The sequence below is a fragment of the Phoenix dactylifera genome, chromosome 3 (genome assembly GCF_051530095.1).
Source record: "Phoenix dactylifera cultivar Ajwa chromosome 3, Ajwa_hap1_PhDact_Kaust_v1.1, whole genome shotgun sequence".
NCBI lineage: Eukaryota > Viridiplantae > Streptophyta > Magnoliopsida > Arecales > Arecaceae > Phoenix > Phoenix dactylifera.
Window position 1 is genome coordinate 9103000 of NC_143192.1, and position 15387 is coordinate 9118386.

At 36.5% G+C, this 15387-nt stretch overlaps 1 protein-coding gene and 1 non-coding gene across 5 annotated transcripts; both read right to left on the reverse strand.

Moving 5' to 3' along the window:
- Window positions 1–2365: 2365 nt before the first annotated feature.
- LOC103719198 (CAAX amino terminal protease family protein) lies at window positions 2366–14379 on the reverse strand. 4 transcript variants are annotated; one of them, XR_015976109.1, is made up of 5 exons: window positions 13329–14379; window positions 9214–9372; window positions 8811–9029; window positions 4348–4894; window positions 3768–3886 (listed from the first exon to the last, which is right to left on the reverse strand). XR_015976109.1 is itself a non-coding variant. In XM_008808324.6 (4 exons), exons 1-4 carry the CDS (start codon window positions 13515–13517, stop codon window positions 3545–3547), a joined length of 909 nt encoding a protein of 302 aa, XP_008806546.2. In that variant the 5' UTR covers window positions 13518–13771; the 3' UTR covers window positions 2366–3544. The 4 variants fall into 4 exon arrangements, 2 of the variants coding, with proteins under 2 accessions (XP_008806546.2, XP_088573813.1); XR_015976110.1 differs by having other exon boundaries at window positions 3777–3896; XM_008808324.6 differs by lacking the exon at window positions 4348–4894 and having other exon boundaries at window positions 2366–3886; window positions 13329–13771.
- TRNAI-UAU (transfer RNA isoleucine (anticodon UAU)) lies at window positions 2426–2499 on the reverse strand. The gene has a single exon. It is a non-coding gene; the product is annotated as a tRNA-Ile (tRNA).
- Window positions 14380–15387: the final 1008 nt, after the last annotated feature.

Genomic DNA, 15387 nt, shown 5'->3' on the forward strand with positions numbered 1-15387 from the left:
TTTTGTATCTTTATGTGCTCTAATATTCACCCTAAAATTCTTGGTAGGAACCTTATTCTTACATTTTAAGTTGGATGAACATGCTTCCATGAGAAGTAGTCCAAGCGATCTAGTTTGATGAACATTAAATAAGATCAAGAGATTAATTTACATCATGACCCATATCTTTTTCTTCCAATCCAAATAAAAATCACAAAAACTCAGAGTTTTCAACCAGAAACCATCAGATTCTCACATCCCTAGCTAACTCAAAAAACCCAGTACAAAAAAAAAAAACAAAAACAAAAAAACAAAGACATGAGATCGACCTGCATAAAGCAAACATGATAACAAGAGATGTCCATGAAAGACATCATCATCATCATCTTCATCAAGTTGGTTTGGTTGGTGTCAGCCCCTGATCTTGAGGACCCTGTGCCAGGTTTTCTTGCACCCTTCGCCCACCACCTTCACCCCCTTCTTCACCAGGTGTTTCAGCCCTATGGCTCGCTCCTTCAACTGGCTCTGGAACCCTGCCATGACTTACCGAGCTTGGAGAGAATTAGGGTCACAGCTCGCTCTCTCTCGTTTCTTCCTCCTCGATGGATCTGGGAGAGTTTTGGGTATATGTAGAGGGAGAAAGACGAGAGAGCTTTCGGTGGGATTGCCACATCAGTGATGACACGTGGGGACGTGTCATTGGAGGTGAGACTGATTCAGATTGACACGATTCCACGCCTCTGGAGAGAGAAAGAGTGGGGATGACGCTGGATTTGAGATAAGAATTACATGGATGTGTTTGGTTGGGTCGAGCTATATATAGGAAGCTCTATTTTTATCCTGTTTTAGAAAGAAATAAAATTGTATCACTCCTAGTATTTAAATCCAATTCCATCATATTTGCTTGAAAAAATTAATTTAAAAGAAAATCCCTCTATTTAATTAAGTTTTAAAAAAATTACTTGAAAATATTTCGAGTTTTGTTTCGATTCTAATTTCAATTGAACTAAACGGTCGGGTCGAAAATATAGCCATTCCAATTTCAATTCCAAGAACCAAACGCACCTAAGGTGTAAATCAATAGGCTTAAGAAAACAATGATTATGGATTGATTAGGATTTAGGAAGGATAAGAGCAAAATAATTTATTTGGAGATATGATAAAATTTAAAGTTTCAAATCATTCTTATCTCCCAAACCCAACACAATGTGCTACGAGTAAGCATGTAATGAAATTGGAAAGTTAAAAAAGAAATGGTGCTTCAAATTTTATCTAACAAAATAGTTTAGGATCCTCTTAAAGATGACAGGATCATGGTTACATAATTTCTCAAATTGCTTGATTGATCTACACGTCATGGTAGATTAAGGAACCCTAAGATTTAATAAAAATAATCTATGGCACATGATTCATAGATTCAAAGGTCGTTCTTTTATTATGATCTCCATAAAATCATTATTAACCATTATAATAGTTATGATAGCTGTTACTTTCGCCATCTTGCATGATTTAGAATTATTCAATATCAAAATGATAATTACTATAATCACCATTATAACGACATTATCTTCATCACTATCTGCTTAACAAAAATATTTCTGAGGTCCAATAAACTTTTTAGCTGGGAAATTTTGAAAAAATTTAAATTTGGAAATAAAAATTTCTTGGTTAAAGGAACAATGATAATGTCAAACAACTGCCATGATTTGTATTATAATGGGTTGTTGTAACACTATATAAACAATTACAACAGTTATTATCTTTTTTCCATTAATATATATAGTATATTGTTGCCCAAGCTAGCAACCCAAAAGGAGGGATGAATTGGATTTCTTAAGCATAAGAGGCGACTCCAAATCATCTGGAGATAGCTCATGTTCTTGGTCTGTCAATTCTTAAGCATTGAAGGCAGGTCCTACTCTGCAGCTCTTCTTCGAGGTGACTCCTCTTGGGCTCTTAGGCATCAGGTTTGGCTTTTAGCATTGGAGGTGACTCTATTATTTATAGAAAAGTTAATAATGACAATAAAGACAATAATAAAGAGTCTCAAAATTTGAAGTTTCAAAACTTTAGAACATCAAAATTAGCATGTTTGGGTAAATATAAATGTGGAAAAAAATTTGAAAGATAAATAGAAATGACGTAAAATGGAAATAAAATCATGAAGAATAAAAGTGAATTATAAAAATTATTTATTATTATTGAATTTAGAAGGTTTAATATTTAAAAGTTAGAGGGGAATAAATTGAAAGAAAACAAATGAAAAAAAGGTAATAAAATCATGAAGAATCAAAGTACATTATCTAAATTATTTATTATTGAATCTTAGAAGGTTTAAATAAAAATAAAATATAAAATAAATAATTGGTCATGAAAGATGAAAAGAAAAAAGGGCATATAATTATCTTTGTTGATTGAATGGGTACACAAACACAAATAAACCAATTGGTCCCGGCGAGGCTCGAACTCGCGACCTTCGGCTCATAAGACCAACGCTCTAACCGACTGAGCTACGGGACCAACATTTCATTAGCATATAAACATAGTAGTAGTTCATTTGTAAATTTATATGAATTTCTTCTGAAAAGACCGCTTGACGTAAGCATTGCCTCTCCCCTTCTTTTTCTCCAGATTCCAGTTCCTAATAGATCCAATCAAGAGGGGCGACGTGAACACCTTTTCAAAGGAATTGCCTCAACCAATGAGGTATCATGTACTTGGAGGTTTCCCAATTTCCAATAGGGAACATGGCAGCACTTGGTTTGTTGTTGAAGAAAATCTGGTAGGTGCCTAGACTTCCAACAGAGGACAAGGAATATAAATATCTTCTTTGAGGGGATGGATAATAAAAAAAGTATTGGGTGGGGCCGGTAGATCCAAGTACTCGGTTTTATCAGAAGTTGTAAGTCATATGATACCACCATTCATGGTTCTATGGCCCTAGATGTATATATCCTAAAGAATGACCCTTCTCATTCACTCATTTTGATTTTGTTATGATAAAAAATAAAGGCTTGTTTGGTTCGCAAAAAAAAAAAAAAAATATGGTCAATAAAAAGAATAAAAAAAAAATCTTGTTTGGTTAAAGTTTTTAAAGAAGAGAAATATAAAAGTAGCTTATTTTCATGGGAATAAAATTTTCATGTTTGATGAAAAGAAAAAACCCATGAGAAATATAAAAAAGCTACTTTTTCACCAGTTAGAAATTAGCATCTTTTTTTTTTCCAAAACTACTCTTAAGCCATCAAATTCTATGAATAAAATCTTTTTCTTATTGTTATAATAAACCAATAATTTAATAATTTTCTATCATAAATATAAAAAATAATAACATAATTATTATACTGCAATAGCAAAAGCAAAAGCAATTTATCATTTCCATAGAGAAACTCTTACTAGATTATTTGTCGGATTATTCATCCATAGGACCAAACTCCACTATTTTGGGGACTCCCTTCCCTGAATCCTAGACTTCTGCAAAAAATACTTGGTTAACCGTAGGGCCAGAAAAAGGCACAAGTGAAACAGGAAAAGGAAACCATTTCTGTATACATTATATAAAGAACTATGACAATGCAGTTGCTATTAAAATCCCTGCATTATATACAGAGTGAACAGTGAAAGAAGAAGCCAAGTTCCCAGTCCAACAATATACAGACCCAAGAACACACCCAATGAAGAAAAGTTGCAGAAAATTCTCACCAGAAAAGTGAGCTGCGCTGAAAATACATGAACTAATGATGACAGCTTGCCACCATTTCATTGTGGAGGCAAGAGAGGTTAGAAGAAATCCACGATAAACAGTCTCTTCTAGAAGTGGAGTAATGAGACAGTAGAGAAAAAAGCATGCCATCTCGGATGTTGGGCTGTACAAAAGTATCTCCTTCAATATGGGATTATTTACATCCTGCAAGCAGCTATTCAAGTATTAGTATACAGTGGGCAACCTACAAAAAGCAATACTGATTTTAATATGGTTGTTGTATGCTAAATTACAACAGAATTTACTCATTCTTCCATTGAATTCCATCATCAATCCGTTTCATTATTAATTAAGTAATCAGCACTCATAATTGATTGACTATCCTAATATCTCAATTCCATAAGGTTTGCATTTACATGGTCAAACTCACTATCAGATTAAAATTACTGGCGGTAAACCTCCATATCATTAGTTTATGCCAACATTTTTTTATAGATAATCAGCAAGGAGGACAATAAGATATCAATGAATACACTTAGAGGATTAACGTATGAAAACACAGTAACTGTCCTGTATTATGGGCAGCTCAAATATTGTAAAACATGGAAAATGATGAACTAGCCTTTGTTGACATTCGATGACTAAAAGCACTCAGTGATAATCACCTACTTAAACTTATATCTGCACAGCCTTTCTTCCCCCAGTCAGTGCTCCAGCAAAAAAATAGGTCCTCTCTCAAAATCCTTGAACAAGAAAAAATCCCTTGCCGCATTTAATTCTTTGAAATCAGAGGCTTTGAAACTTTTCCAGAATAATCACAAATTCCACCAATACTGGCAGACCTGAATTACCAAAAGACTCCTACCAGAATAAGATTGTGGAATCTAAGCAAGGATTGAAATCTCATATGTGCTGGCCTCATACCAGGCTACCAGCCAACACATACTTACTGGTCATAGGGTCTGGTATGCGCTAGCATCAGGCAAACCAAACCTATAGTGCACTGTATCACACATTGAAGAGTATCACTCTCACATTGAGGTGTACTGGCTCTGTACTACTTGGTACACTTTTGTCTAAAAATAATTCATTGCTCATTTGTACAAATGTGTTTGAAGGTAAACCAACCCCACACCACCTCTGTTTCAAGGATTGTGCCATACTGATCAGCCACTGATACAATATTGATCCTTGAGATTTGAATCCTTGATTCTGACATAGAGAGAAATAAAGAACCGAGTAAGCTTGCATTGGACATATTAGAAGTAACCGATGCAGAGTATTAGGAGTTTGATCTAGAATATCATGGAGAAACTATTTATTACAATGTGGCTGGCCTGGGGTCAACGCATGTTGGGATGTATGAAACCCTCAACAGCTTGGTTAAGACTACCTCATTTCTTTTCCTTCCATTCATCCTAGGATGTCCATGGCGTATCCCACCCGTGTCACGGTGTAGTGTCCAGGTGGGGACGTGACAAAAAAATCTGGAAATATGCCATGTCCAGGTAACACGGATGTTGATGACCTCATTTTACTACTCAAAAAAAAAATATTTTAAATTTTGTTCACTACCTAAATCCATATTCAATATGACATTGTTACATCTTCATTCTTAAAAAGGATACTATGATACATGAATCCTTTTGACATTTCCTTGTTCTCAAGATGCGTTAGCTAGATGATACCGGGCACCATATTCAATACACGGATGTTCACTCGATGTCAGCGGAACCGGTACCGGGCACCATACCGGTTGCCCGGCAAGACGAGTCGGTACGGATCTATGAAGTGTCGTGTCGGGCCCGTACCAACACAGTAGAAGAGACAGAGGAAAGGAAGAACAAGAAAGAAAAAGAGAGAGAGGAGGAAAGCAGAGGGTGAGGAAGGAAGAGAGAGGTCGGCTGGGGCCGGACGCCGGAGGCCAGAGAGCCTCTGCATGGAGAAGGCGGAGGCCGGGAACACGCGGAGGCGGAGCTCCGCCTCCAGCCCCCGGTTTCGTTCGAAGCAGGGGCCAGGAGGGGCCCCTTTTATTTTTGCATTTTTTAAGTTGACGTCAGCAAACCTATTGCCGGCTTCACTTAATTTTTTTTACCCCAGCCTCCACCTCCTCTGCGCAGAGGCTCTCCGTCTTCTGCCAGCCGGCCCTGGCCGGCCTCTCTTCCTTCCTCTCCCTTTCCCTCCCTCCCTCCTCCAGTCTCTCTCTCTCTCTTTTCCTTTTGTTTCTTCTCCTTCTTCCCCTACGGCAACAGCGTCTCGGTTTCAATGCCGGAACCATCCTGGTCCGCCACCGATACGGGTTAGGACACCCCGAACTAGGCAGTTTGGAATGATTTGTGCAGACCTTGGTCTCACTAATTCAGTGGGGCCCAGTATGGTACAATGTTGCACCAAGACACAGTACACCTCCATGTGTTGGCATAGTAGAAATGGGGGTACTAGAAATGCGTCGGTATGGTACCAGGGGTGCACCAACACTGGTACTTTATTGATATGATTCACCTAGGACTACTATGCATCAATAATTAAACCCTAGCGTTGAACCTAATGCTTTTACTAGTTTGTAGCATTTCAAAAATTATTGCTTCCATGTTATCAAATTAAAGGATGATACACATGTCAATCTCTAATCACGGTTCTTTTGAACTTTTAGGTAACTTATTCATCAAATGATTCCTTGAAATGTTTTCATCTTTTGCAATTTTGCCATTCTCTACCAAACTCATATACTTAGTATTGTTCAATTCTCCAATTTTAATCTCCCTGGATACGTGGTTTTCACTCTCACTCTAGCACTATCTTCTTTTGCAATGTTCCCTGAGCAAGTGATTTTAAAGTAGTTGCCCTCACAAATTATTGTATTTGTTTTCTTTGCTCTAGTGACACATCAAATATAAAAAGAGGTCAAAAGTGCCAATGGTATGCTGTACCATCATTGCTACTGCCATTGGTAGTTTCTATCAACTACTAGCACAAGTTGGTTTCTCCTTGATCCATTAAGCACTCCTGTGCAACATAACCATTGTCCAGAAGAGTTTTTATAATTTAGTGATCATTCACAGTTTTAAACATGTTAAGACCCATGACTAAACATAACCATCAAGCCTTGTCCCAGCTGTTTGAGGTCAGTTTTGCGATCCTCATTCATCAAGCTAACAAACTTGGATCCCTTTCTTATTATGATATGATTTTAATTTTACAATTGGCTTTTGATCTAACATCAACCCTCACCTTTTCCCTGGGCTTGGGACCCCCATAGACAGTATTATGTTAAGTCCATTTGAATTAAAAATAAGGGCTAATAGTCTTCAAGTTGCATTATTCCCTGTTCCTTTGAACAAGAAGCTTATTGATATTTTAGTAAGATGACTGCTTAATTCATCAAATCATTATTACTTACCAGGATTTTTTGCTTCCACTTTCCCTCACTGACCTAAGGCACAGTATGAAAAGCATCATGCAGCTAAGCTAGGTTAAGGCACTAAAAGTTTCTCTGCAATATTACCCTAAATATAAAAAGTACTGAGCATTTGAAAGTGGGCACACTCTGCTGCATCTCTTTACCTAAGCATGTCAGATGAGTTTTCATGAAGCAGTATAAGATTTGAATGAGAGAACTAAGTGATTTAGGAGATAAAAGTACAGAGCAGAAATGAAAGTTCCATATTATACCATGATAATTTTTTTATGCCATGATAAAATTTGGTTCCTTATCTGCTACTTGAACCTTATCAAACAACTTAATAATGAGCTTTCTCACCTTTAGAGACAAACTAAAGCCTAATTTGCATATAATTGAAAAGGCATGTTTTGCCTCTCCAAAAGCATCTGCATAACAGTCTTTCGAGATAGAAGACTAGAGAACAAAATTGCTTTTCCCCAAAAACTGATAAATAAGATATAATACATAATTAAACTCTACATCTTGGATCCCGAACGACTAAATCTTTACACTTAAAAATGTTGAAAAACCCTTAGGTGACTGCTAATTTAAGCTTTGGAATCTTAGTAATGAGGAATTGGTCATCATAAGAGTTGAAAGAAAATGGAATTCAAAAGATGGACATCGTAATTGCTTAATTCTGGATTTTTGATCCAAAGGATTTGAGAATACCATGATCTGGATCTTATGATTGAAACTGATCTCCTTCAAGGGATATGATCTGGATAATAAATGTCACTTTGATCTGGATCACATCATCTGAGTTGTGAATCATAAGATCCTCACAACAATTTTATGAACCACTGACTAGAGAAAAGCATCAAGATATATTCTCCAGTTGTAAAATTAACCAACTGGGTATTTTCTTCTTCCTGGCACTGTCATCTACCTAACATCCCATGCAGCAATTAGCCAATTTGTTCATTCAAGAAATACAAAGTGATTTTGTTTCTAAATAAGAGATATCTCACTTGGAAGTGTTTAATGGAGGCGTTGAATTAAATATCAATTAATATGACATTTCTTATTACAGTCAGGGCAGTTTTGTCCTAGATTCTTGGCATGATTTGTTGTGGTTGGCCTTGTCCTAGTAGGCTGCTTGAACAGTGAATAGAAGGTCCAACTTTTTCAAGATGCACAACTTCCAAAATTCTTTCTCTAATCTGGCAAAAATATTAACCAGCCAGCAAGGATTAGTGTTACACGCAAACTTGCCTAATAAAAGCTGTCCAACTTAATGTCATTATTCCTGTTTGTAAACTATAGGTGCGTTATACAGCATACTAGGAGAACCTATAAACTAAAAGAATCCTATGTTCGACTCTACCACTTCTCTTATTCTGTCCTATGAAGCACTAGAATTGCAAAATGTTAAGGACAGCATGTTGAGCAACAGTAGCATCTGAAATGAAGTGCATTTTGTCCCTACAGTATGCAAATTATTCCTTTCATTATACTAAAAATCAAACATAATGGTTGTGATGATAACCTGAACATTCTATGAAAGCATTCTAATGATGAAAATATGAGAAATTGACTCTAGGCATCATCTCTATACATGTAAGGAATGTTCTTTAAAGGAAAAGGAGTCATTTAGTTGTAGCCTATAAGAAAAAAAAAACTTGCGACAAACAAAGCGATAAAAGGGATTTTCAAAATATGTTGTATTACGGCACTTTTCTTTACCTTTGGCCCAATTAGTCGATCAGCAAGAATTGATGTGAACAAAACCAATGCTATCAGAAATCCAACAGCCACAGCAGATGCCTTTATTGAGCTTCTTTGTTCTGAAAGCAACTTTTGCAGGAAGAAGCAGGAAAGCTTATATTGTGGCTTGGTTGTGTAATGCAACAGTGCCAAAGCCCCAAGGTACTCTGTTGTTTCAAGTATATTGATTGATACAGCCTGCATTGGTTCAGGAAAAATAAATTTAGTTGCAGCCGCTCCATAGAAGCTGGGAAATGTATGCCTATCCCTGATAGCAGTCTAACATAGACTGATGGTGTATACTGGTAGATATTGTAATCATGATGTTCTCCATTTCTAAGTATTTAGCGAGCATTTAACAGCAAGCAAATATTTTTCTCACCATTGTCAGTGGGTCAAGCACAGGTTGATGAAGCATTTGAGCAATGACTGAAAGTCCTCCAAAACTTAGAGGAATGTGTAAACTAAAGAAATATGCTGCAAATGTTACCCATATGCTCTTAGAATCCCATGGTATATCCAGTGAGAGCACTGAAAAACTCTGATAGCAGGATTAAAAATCAACAGTCAGATTTTCAAACTATGCATAACAAATAATGATGCAACTAAATTAACCAGTATGTATTTCTCATAGGTCTTGACAAAACTCAAAAGCTTCCTCAAGTAGAGAGCATGATGAGATATTAAAAAAAAAGAAGAAAAAGAACAAGTTTAATACTGGTACCTACTTATTAATTTGTCTTTATATGATAAAGTTGACATTTAAAGACATTGAAGACTGATTATTTCTCACATTAAGTTTTAACTAGGCAATCAAAACAAAAAGAACTTATGCCAATTTTGAACAATGATTTGAGCACTATATTCTGCATAAAAAGAGAGTCCAACTCAAGGTACGCCGAACCGGCACCGATGGCGATCCGGACCAGTTCGGTACCGGTTCGGGCCATACTGAACCGGTTTGGCTGGTTCGGCCATATTTCGGCTATGGCGCCATTTTTTTTCGGCTGTGGCAAGCATGAGCGCGCGCAAAAATGCCACAACACAGCTACAGTGGCATTAAATGCCACTATAATGATACTATATCTAATATCTGCACTGTAGCTGCACTGTGGCTGTTACAGTGGCATTAAATGCCACTGTAATAATACTGAAGTTGTACTGTAGCTGCACTGTAATGATACTGTAACTACATTGTAGCACCTACAGTACACTTTCAGTATTATTACAGTGGCATAAATACCACTGTAATGATACTGTAGTTGTACTGTAATGATACTGTAGCTGCACTGTAATGATATTGTAACTGCACTATAACTGTTACAGTGGCATTTAATACTACTATAGCACACTACAGTGCATTTAATGCCATTGTAGCTGTGCTACAGTGGCATTAAATGCCACATTGGACTGAACTCAGTGCCGGTTCGCACCAAATCCTGGCTGAACCAAACGAAACCGAATGGAACCGGCCAGTTCACACCGTACGCCCTCTATACCGGCCCCTATGGGGCCGAAACCGTTTTCTACCACTATATCGGACCAGTCCGGTACGGGCTGAATGGGTCGGTTCAGCATACCATAGTCCTACATAAGCAATTAATGAATATAGCTAACAAAGACATTATAATCATATCCTTTTCATCTTGCTTGAGGCTTTAATATTAGCATATAAATCTATTTAATTGACAAAAAAATCTACAAAGGAAATTGTTTATGCATTTGAATGAACTAAAATACATACAGGAGTTTCCAAGTAAAGATTTCTTACCCATATAATGATAAGTAAGAGCAAGTACACTTTCCATCTCATTAAAGTCTATTTCAACTCTCAAGTCATTGAACTAGGCATCTGACAACTCTTTCATAAAGAAATGCTCATCCCTTCAGAAGAGAAGCAAAACAACCACACACATAGACACACACCAAGAACAAAAATTCAGACTATGCATGAACACATAGATATCAGGATCCCAACCAAATCTAATCTATTCAAATATCCTAATCATACATCAGTGACTTGTTTTTCTTAGCCATATAATAAAAATGACCCCACAATACCCTTCTCTTGAGAAGGGAGTGAGAATTTAAAAATACCTGGAGCTTCCACGACAGATGAGAAAGGAATCATAAAGTTCCAAGGCTGGCAATATTGATCATATAGAATTTTAGGCACCAAGCTTACCTCATTGGTTGCTTCGCAACCACCATCAGCTTCCCAAATTTTTGAAGAAAGAAATATATATTGCAAACTTCAAAGTAGTTAAAGATATAATTATAAACAAGTGATCTTGTGTAGTTGCTGTATGCCAAATTGCCAATTATACATTCAAGTAAAGCATTTTACCACTATATCAAAATGAGAGTCGGAGATAACCGTCAGCAAAACTGTCTCATTTGACTTTCAAAAGCCCTTCGCATGTTTCATTTTTCTAGAATGCTAGTGCTCTTCACCCATTTGACTCAAATCGCTCCTTGTTGACTACAGCAGAGTTAATTCGTCCAGAACATATATTTTGAGAAAAAAAATTCCAGAACATATTAACCACCATCATCTACCTTAAACTATCAGCATTTTAATGATTTCTAATGAAACCATTGTTCATTCCTGTAATGTGATTGGGCACGACCCGTGTCACCGTGCAACATGGCTTTAGAAGCAATTTTCTAGGTATGGTGATTATGGCCCAAAACATCATAACAGACCATCATTTTAGCTACAAAACCTTAGCATCACTAAAGAAGTATTTAGTTATCAGTTATAGCAGTTCTTACTGGCCATTATAATGGAAAACAACAGGTAATAGCAACTATTTAACAGCGTTGCAGATATCTTTAGATAATACTTTCATGTATTTAAACAATAATATTGAAATATGATGTCTTGAATAGTGAAAATCAAACATTGACCTTTACCATTATCATAAAAGTCCCATCTTATGTACACATGCATGGATATGCATTTGTGTGTGCATCTGCATATGCATGTATGAAGTAGTTGCCAGAAATCATTATAATAGCCATTATTTAAAACCATATCATCGAGAACTATGTTCATAGTTGAAAGCAAGATGATTCTCCATTGTGGAGCTCGTGGAAGAAACTAATGAGATACAGAGTATGCTCTACATTCTCATAACAATCATAACATAGAGAAGATTGGCCTAGAATTAGTTAGCGAGCATTTGGTGCCTAGAATTTGCTCCATGGAAGCATGCATATGCCTTGCTTAAATGAAAACAAACTAAATGGCTTTGCGAAGTTGTATTTTGGATGAGGTTTATAATATCCTTCATAAGATGACAATCTTGGAAGGTCCACAATCTCGGTACCAAGTACCGTATTGGTACCTTATTAGTTCGGTATGATACAGTATGGTACACTCGTGTATCAAAATAGATCTCTAATTATTTTTCTCAATTTTTATCTCACCTCGATACAAGTCGGTACATCTCGATACAGGCCGGATCGTCCCTCGATATGCTTTCATACGAAGATTATACCAACTTGAAGTTAAGTTTTGCACTGATTTTCTTCCGGCACCGTACGCCCCATATTGGATGGCATGGGGCAGTACGGCATACCATACCATAAATACTTCCAAATATTTTATGTGAAATACCTCTACATTTTTTGTGGCAGTGAGCAGTGAACACCTCTAAGCCACCTCTTTTGCTCCACCCAAGGAACTATAATCCAAAACCATAATGCAATCCAGTGCAAAGCATATATCCAAATTTATTCTATTTGGATGGCTAGTCTTGTAGATTTAGATTAGAATCAAGGATATACAATTAGCAAGTCATGAGGACTGCATGTCTAAAAATTTCTCAACTCAATGAAGCTTTATATGGTTTTAAAAAATCTCCACGAATATGGCCTAAAAAATAAAATTACATCTCCAATTGAGGGGAAATTCATAATTTTTGCAGTCAGGCTTACCTAGTTTAGCAAACAAGCCCTGTTGCACTGTTCTCATTCTTCTTGCACATATTAATGGCTTCACCACCACTAGCAACCAAGTGGAATCTATCCATCGTATAAACACTTAACTAGGAGCAATTTTTATCGTAAATGCAAGCCTCAAACAGCTGATGTGCTTAAGCTTACACACATATCTCCAACAAATATCCTGCTCACTGCTATCCAAACCACCTTTTGACATCTGCAGTAAGTATGGCAATGAATTTGAACAAAGGTAATTCTTCTACATATTTTTTCTTTTTTCACCAACTCCACAAATCCTAAAACCAATTCAATCAGACACTGTTGCATTACCTAGAAATTTAAACTAGTCCATGTCACAATTAAAACTAGCATATACTAGTAACATTTGTACAGTGCTATAACGAAATGTATCAGTGAGTTCCTAGCACTTCCAAAATGCTTAAAATTCAAAAAAGGGGCAACAGACAAGTAGCCAATGACATAACAGAGATGGTATCTATGAAAGTGAGAGAGTTAATCAAAGGAACAGATATAACAGTTCCGTTTTACCTCGAAGGGATCTTGGGCGCCGTTTTTCTTAGAGCAGGAGCTTCTGAAGAGAGACGTGTTGCTTCGACGATTGAAGGAAATGAGGGGACAACGGGAGGGAGCATGGGGAGCTGACAATGGTATAATCTTTACGGCAGCGAGACTTGGGCCAAATAGAGACACAGGATTCGTAGCAGCTGGTAGTGTCATCCTCGGTCGGGCTTTGATTCGTGGAGTTCTAGATCAGGCCAACGATGAGCGGTGGCCACGGGATTAAGGGGAAAAAAAGTTGGAGAGGAGCGCAAGACGCACTCGCGCGTGTAGGCGTTCCCAATTCTACCCGCGACGGGGCGGTCACGCGGCGCTTCACCGCTTCGCTAGTGGCACTTTGGCGTCACTTTTTCTCTCTTTTTTCTATTTTTAAAAACAAAAATGCAGGAATCAAGATTTTTTCTTTAAAAAAAACATAGTAAGTGCTCTTCTTCTATCTTTTATTTCTTAAAAATAATTTTTATTATTTCTAAAAAATAAAAATAATAAATTTTTATTTTTAATACCTCGAAAAGTAAGAAACTTGTGTTTTTTATACATCCAATACCATTAGTGCCTTTGCCACCGTTATTTATATCAAAAAGAATTTATCATCATTATCCCTATTTATGCTATATTGCCATCACCCCTATCATTATTATCATCGCCACACTCGAATGCCATTAATACGTCATCTCTACCGCATCACTGCTACCATAGTCCCTACCTCTACTAGATTACCACCACCAACACTATCACTAACTCCACAAATATTTTATATTTTAAATATACAAATATACAAATACTTTATATTTTAAATTAAAAAAAAATTCAATTTTGAAAATAAATGAAACCGGTGGCAAATCAACAAAGATCTCCCGTAATTTATTTCAGATGTCTCAATTGGTTACAAGTCAAGCAACTTTGACTTTTAATATGACAATAGCCAACAAGACACTAAGAATTTACCTAAAATCAACAAGTTCTAATAGTAAAGAAAATATCATTGTTCAAAGAGTGCTATCATGTTTATCTAATAATGTCCACAAAATGGGTAGTTTGAGGGGTTAAAAATATTTAAAAACAACCTGGATTAAATATCTTTTCTTCAATTAGGATATCATTCTTTATATATATATATATATATATATATATATATATATATATATATATATATATATTGATTTTGCAATTATAAAATAATGAAATAATTATAGACGGCCATGGAAGAGAAATTTGATTGCACTATGAAACAGAAGTCCTATTTCTCTCGATAGGCAGTTCAAAATGATCATCAGACACGACATTACTTTCTACTGCTAGTTTTTGGCTTGTTTGGGTTCTGCTGCAAGCATCTGATGGTAATGTTGATTCCAGCAAACCCAACCATGACAGCGGCAGCGAGTGAGTCAACAATGGCAGCTATCGGAACCTGAATTGTAAGGCTAGCAGTTGCTCCAGTGGTTGTTGTCAGAATGAGGGCCTTTGCTCACAAGTAATCGCTCGACACATTATCCAATAAACCTGCACAAGAGGATTAATTTAAATCAGTGAAATCAGTGCTCTACTGTCTCCTGAAGACCCTTTCAAAACTATAGAATAATTTAGCATAATTTGAACACGATGCAATATTATCCTTTTATGATGCAAAATGATGTGCTAGAAAATGATAATAATATTGTGATCAGCAGATTCATACAGACTGCCATTAGAGGTACCTAACAAATACATAAACCATATTAGCTAGCAATATAGGAGCTCGCCTGGACAACTACTAAAGACTTGAGCAATCCTAATTGGACTCCTAAATGACTCATGGAAGAATAAAACGTATAACCACAAATGTAACTTTGGCTATCTTTCAGATTGTCACTCATCCTCCAGTCAGGACCTGACAGGTGTTTATTTTGACGTGTTTGTTGAGTTTCATGTGGAACCATGTGTTTTCGAGTACAGCAAGCTTATAGCTATTTACTGATGATATACCAAGTACCGCTGAGCACCGGAACATTTTAGTTCCCCATTTCAAAAGCAGCTGAAGTTTTGCAGT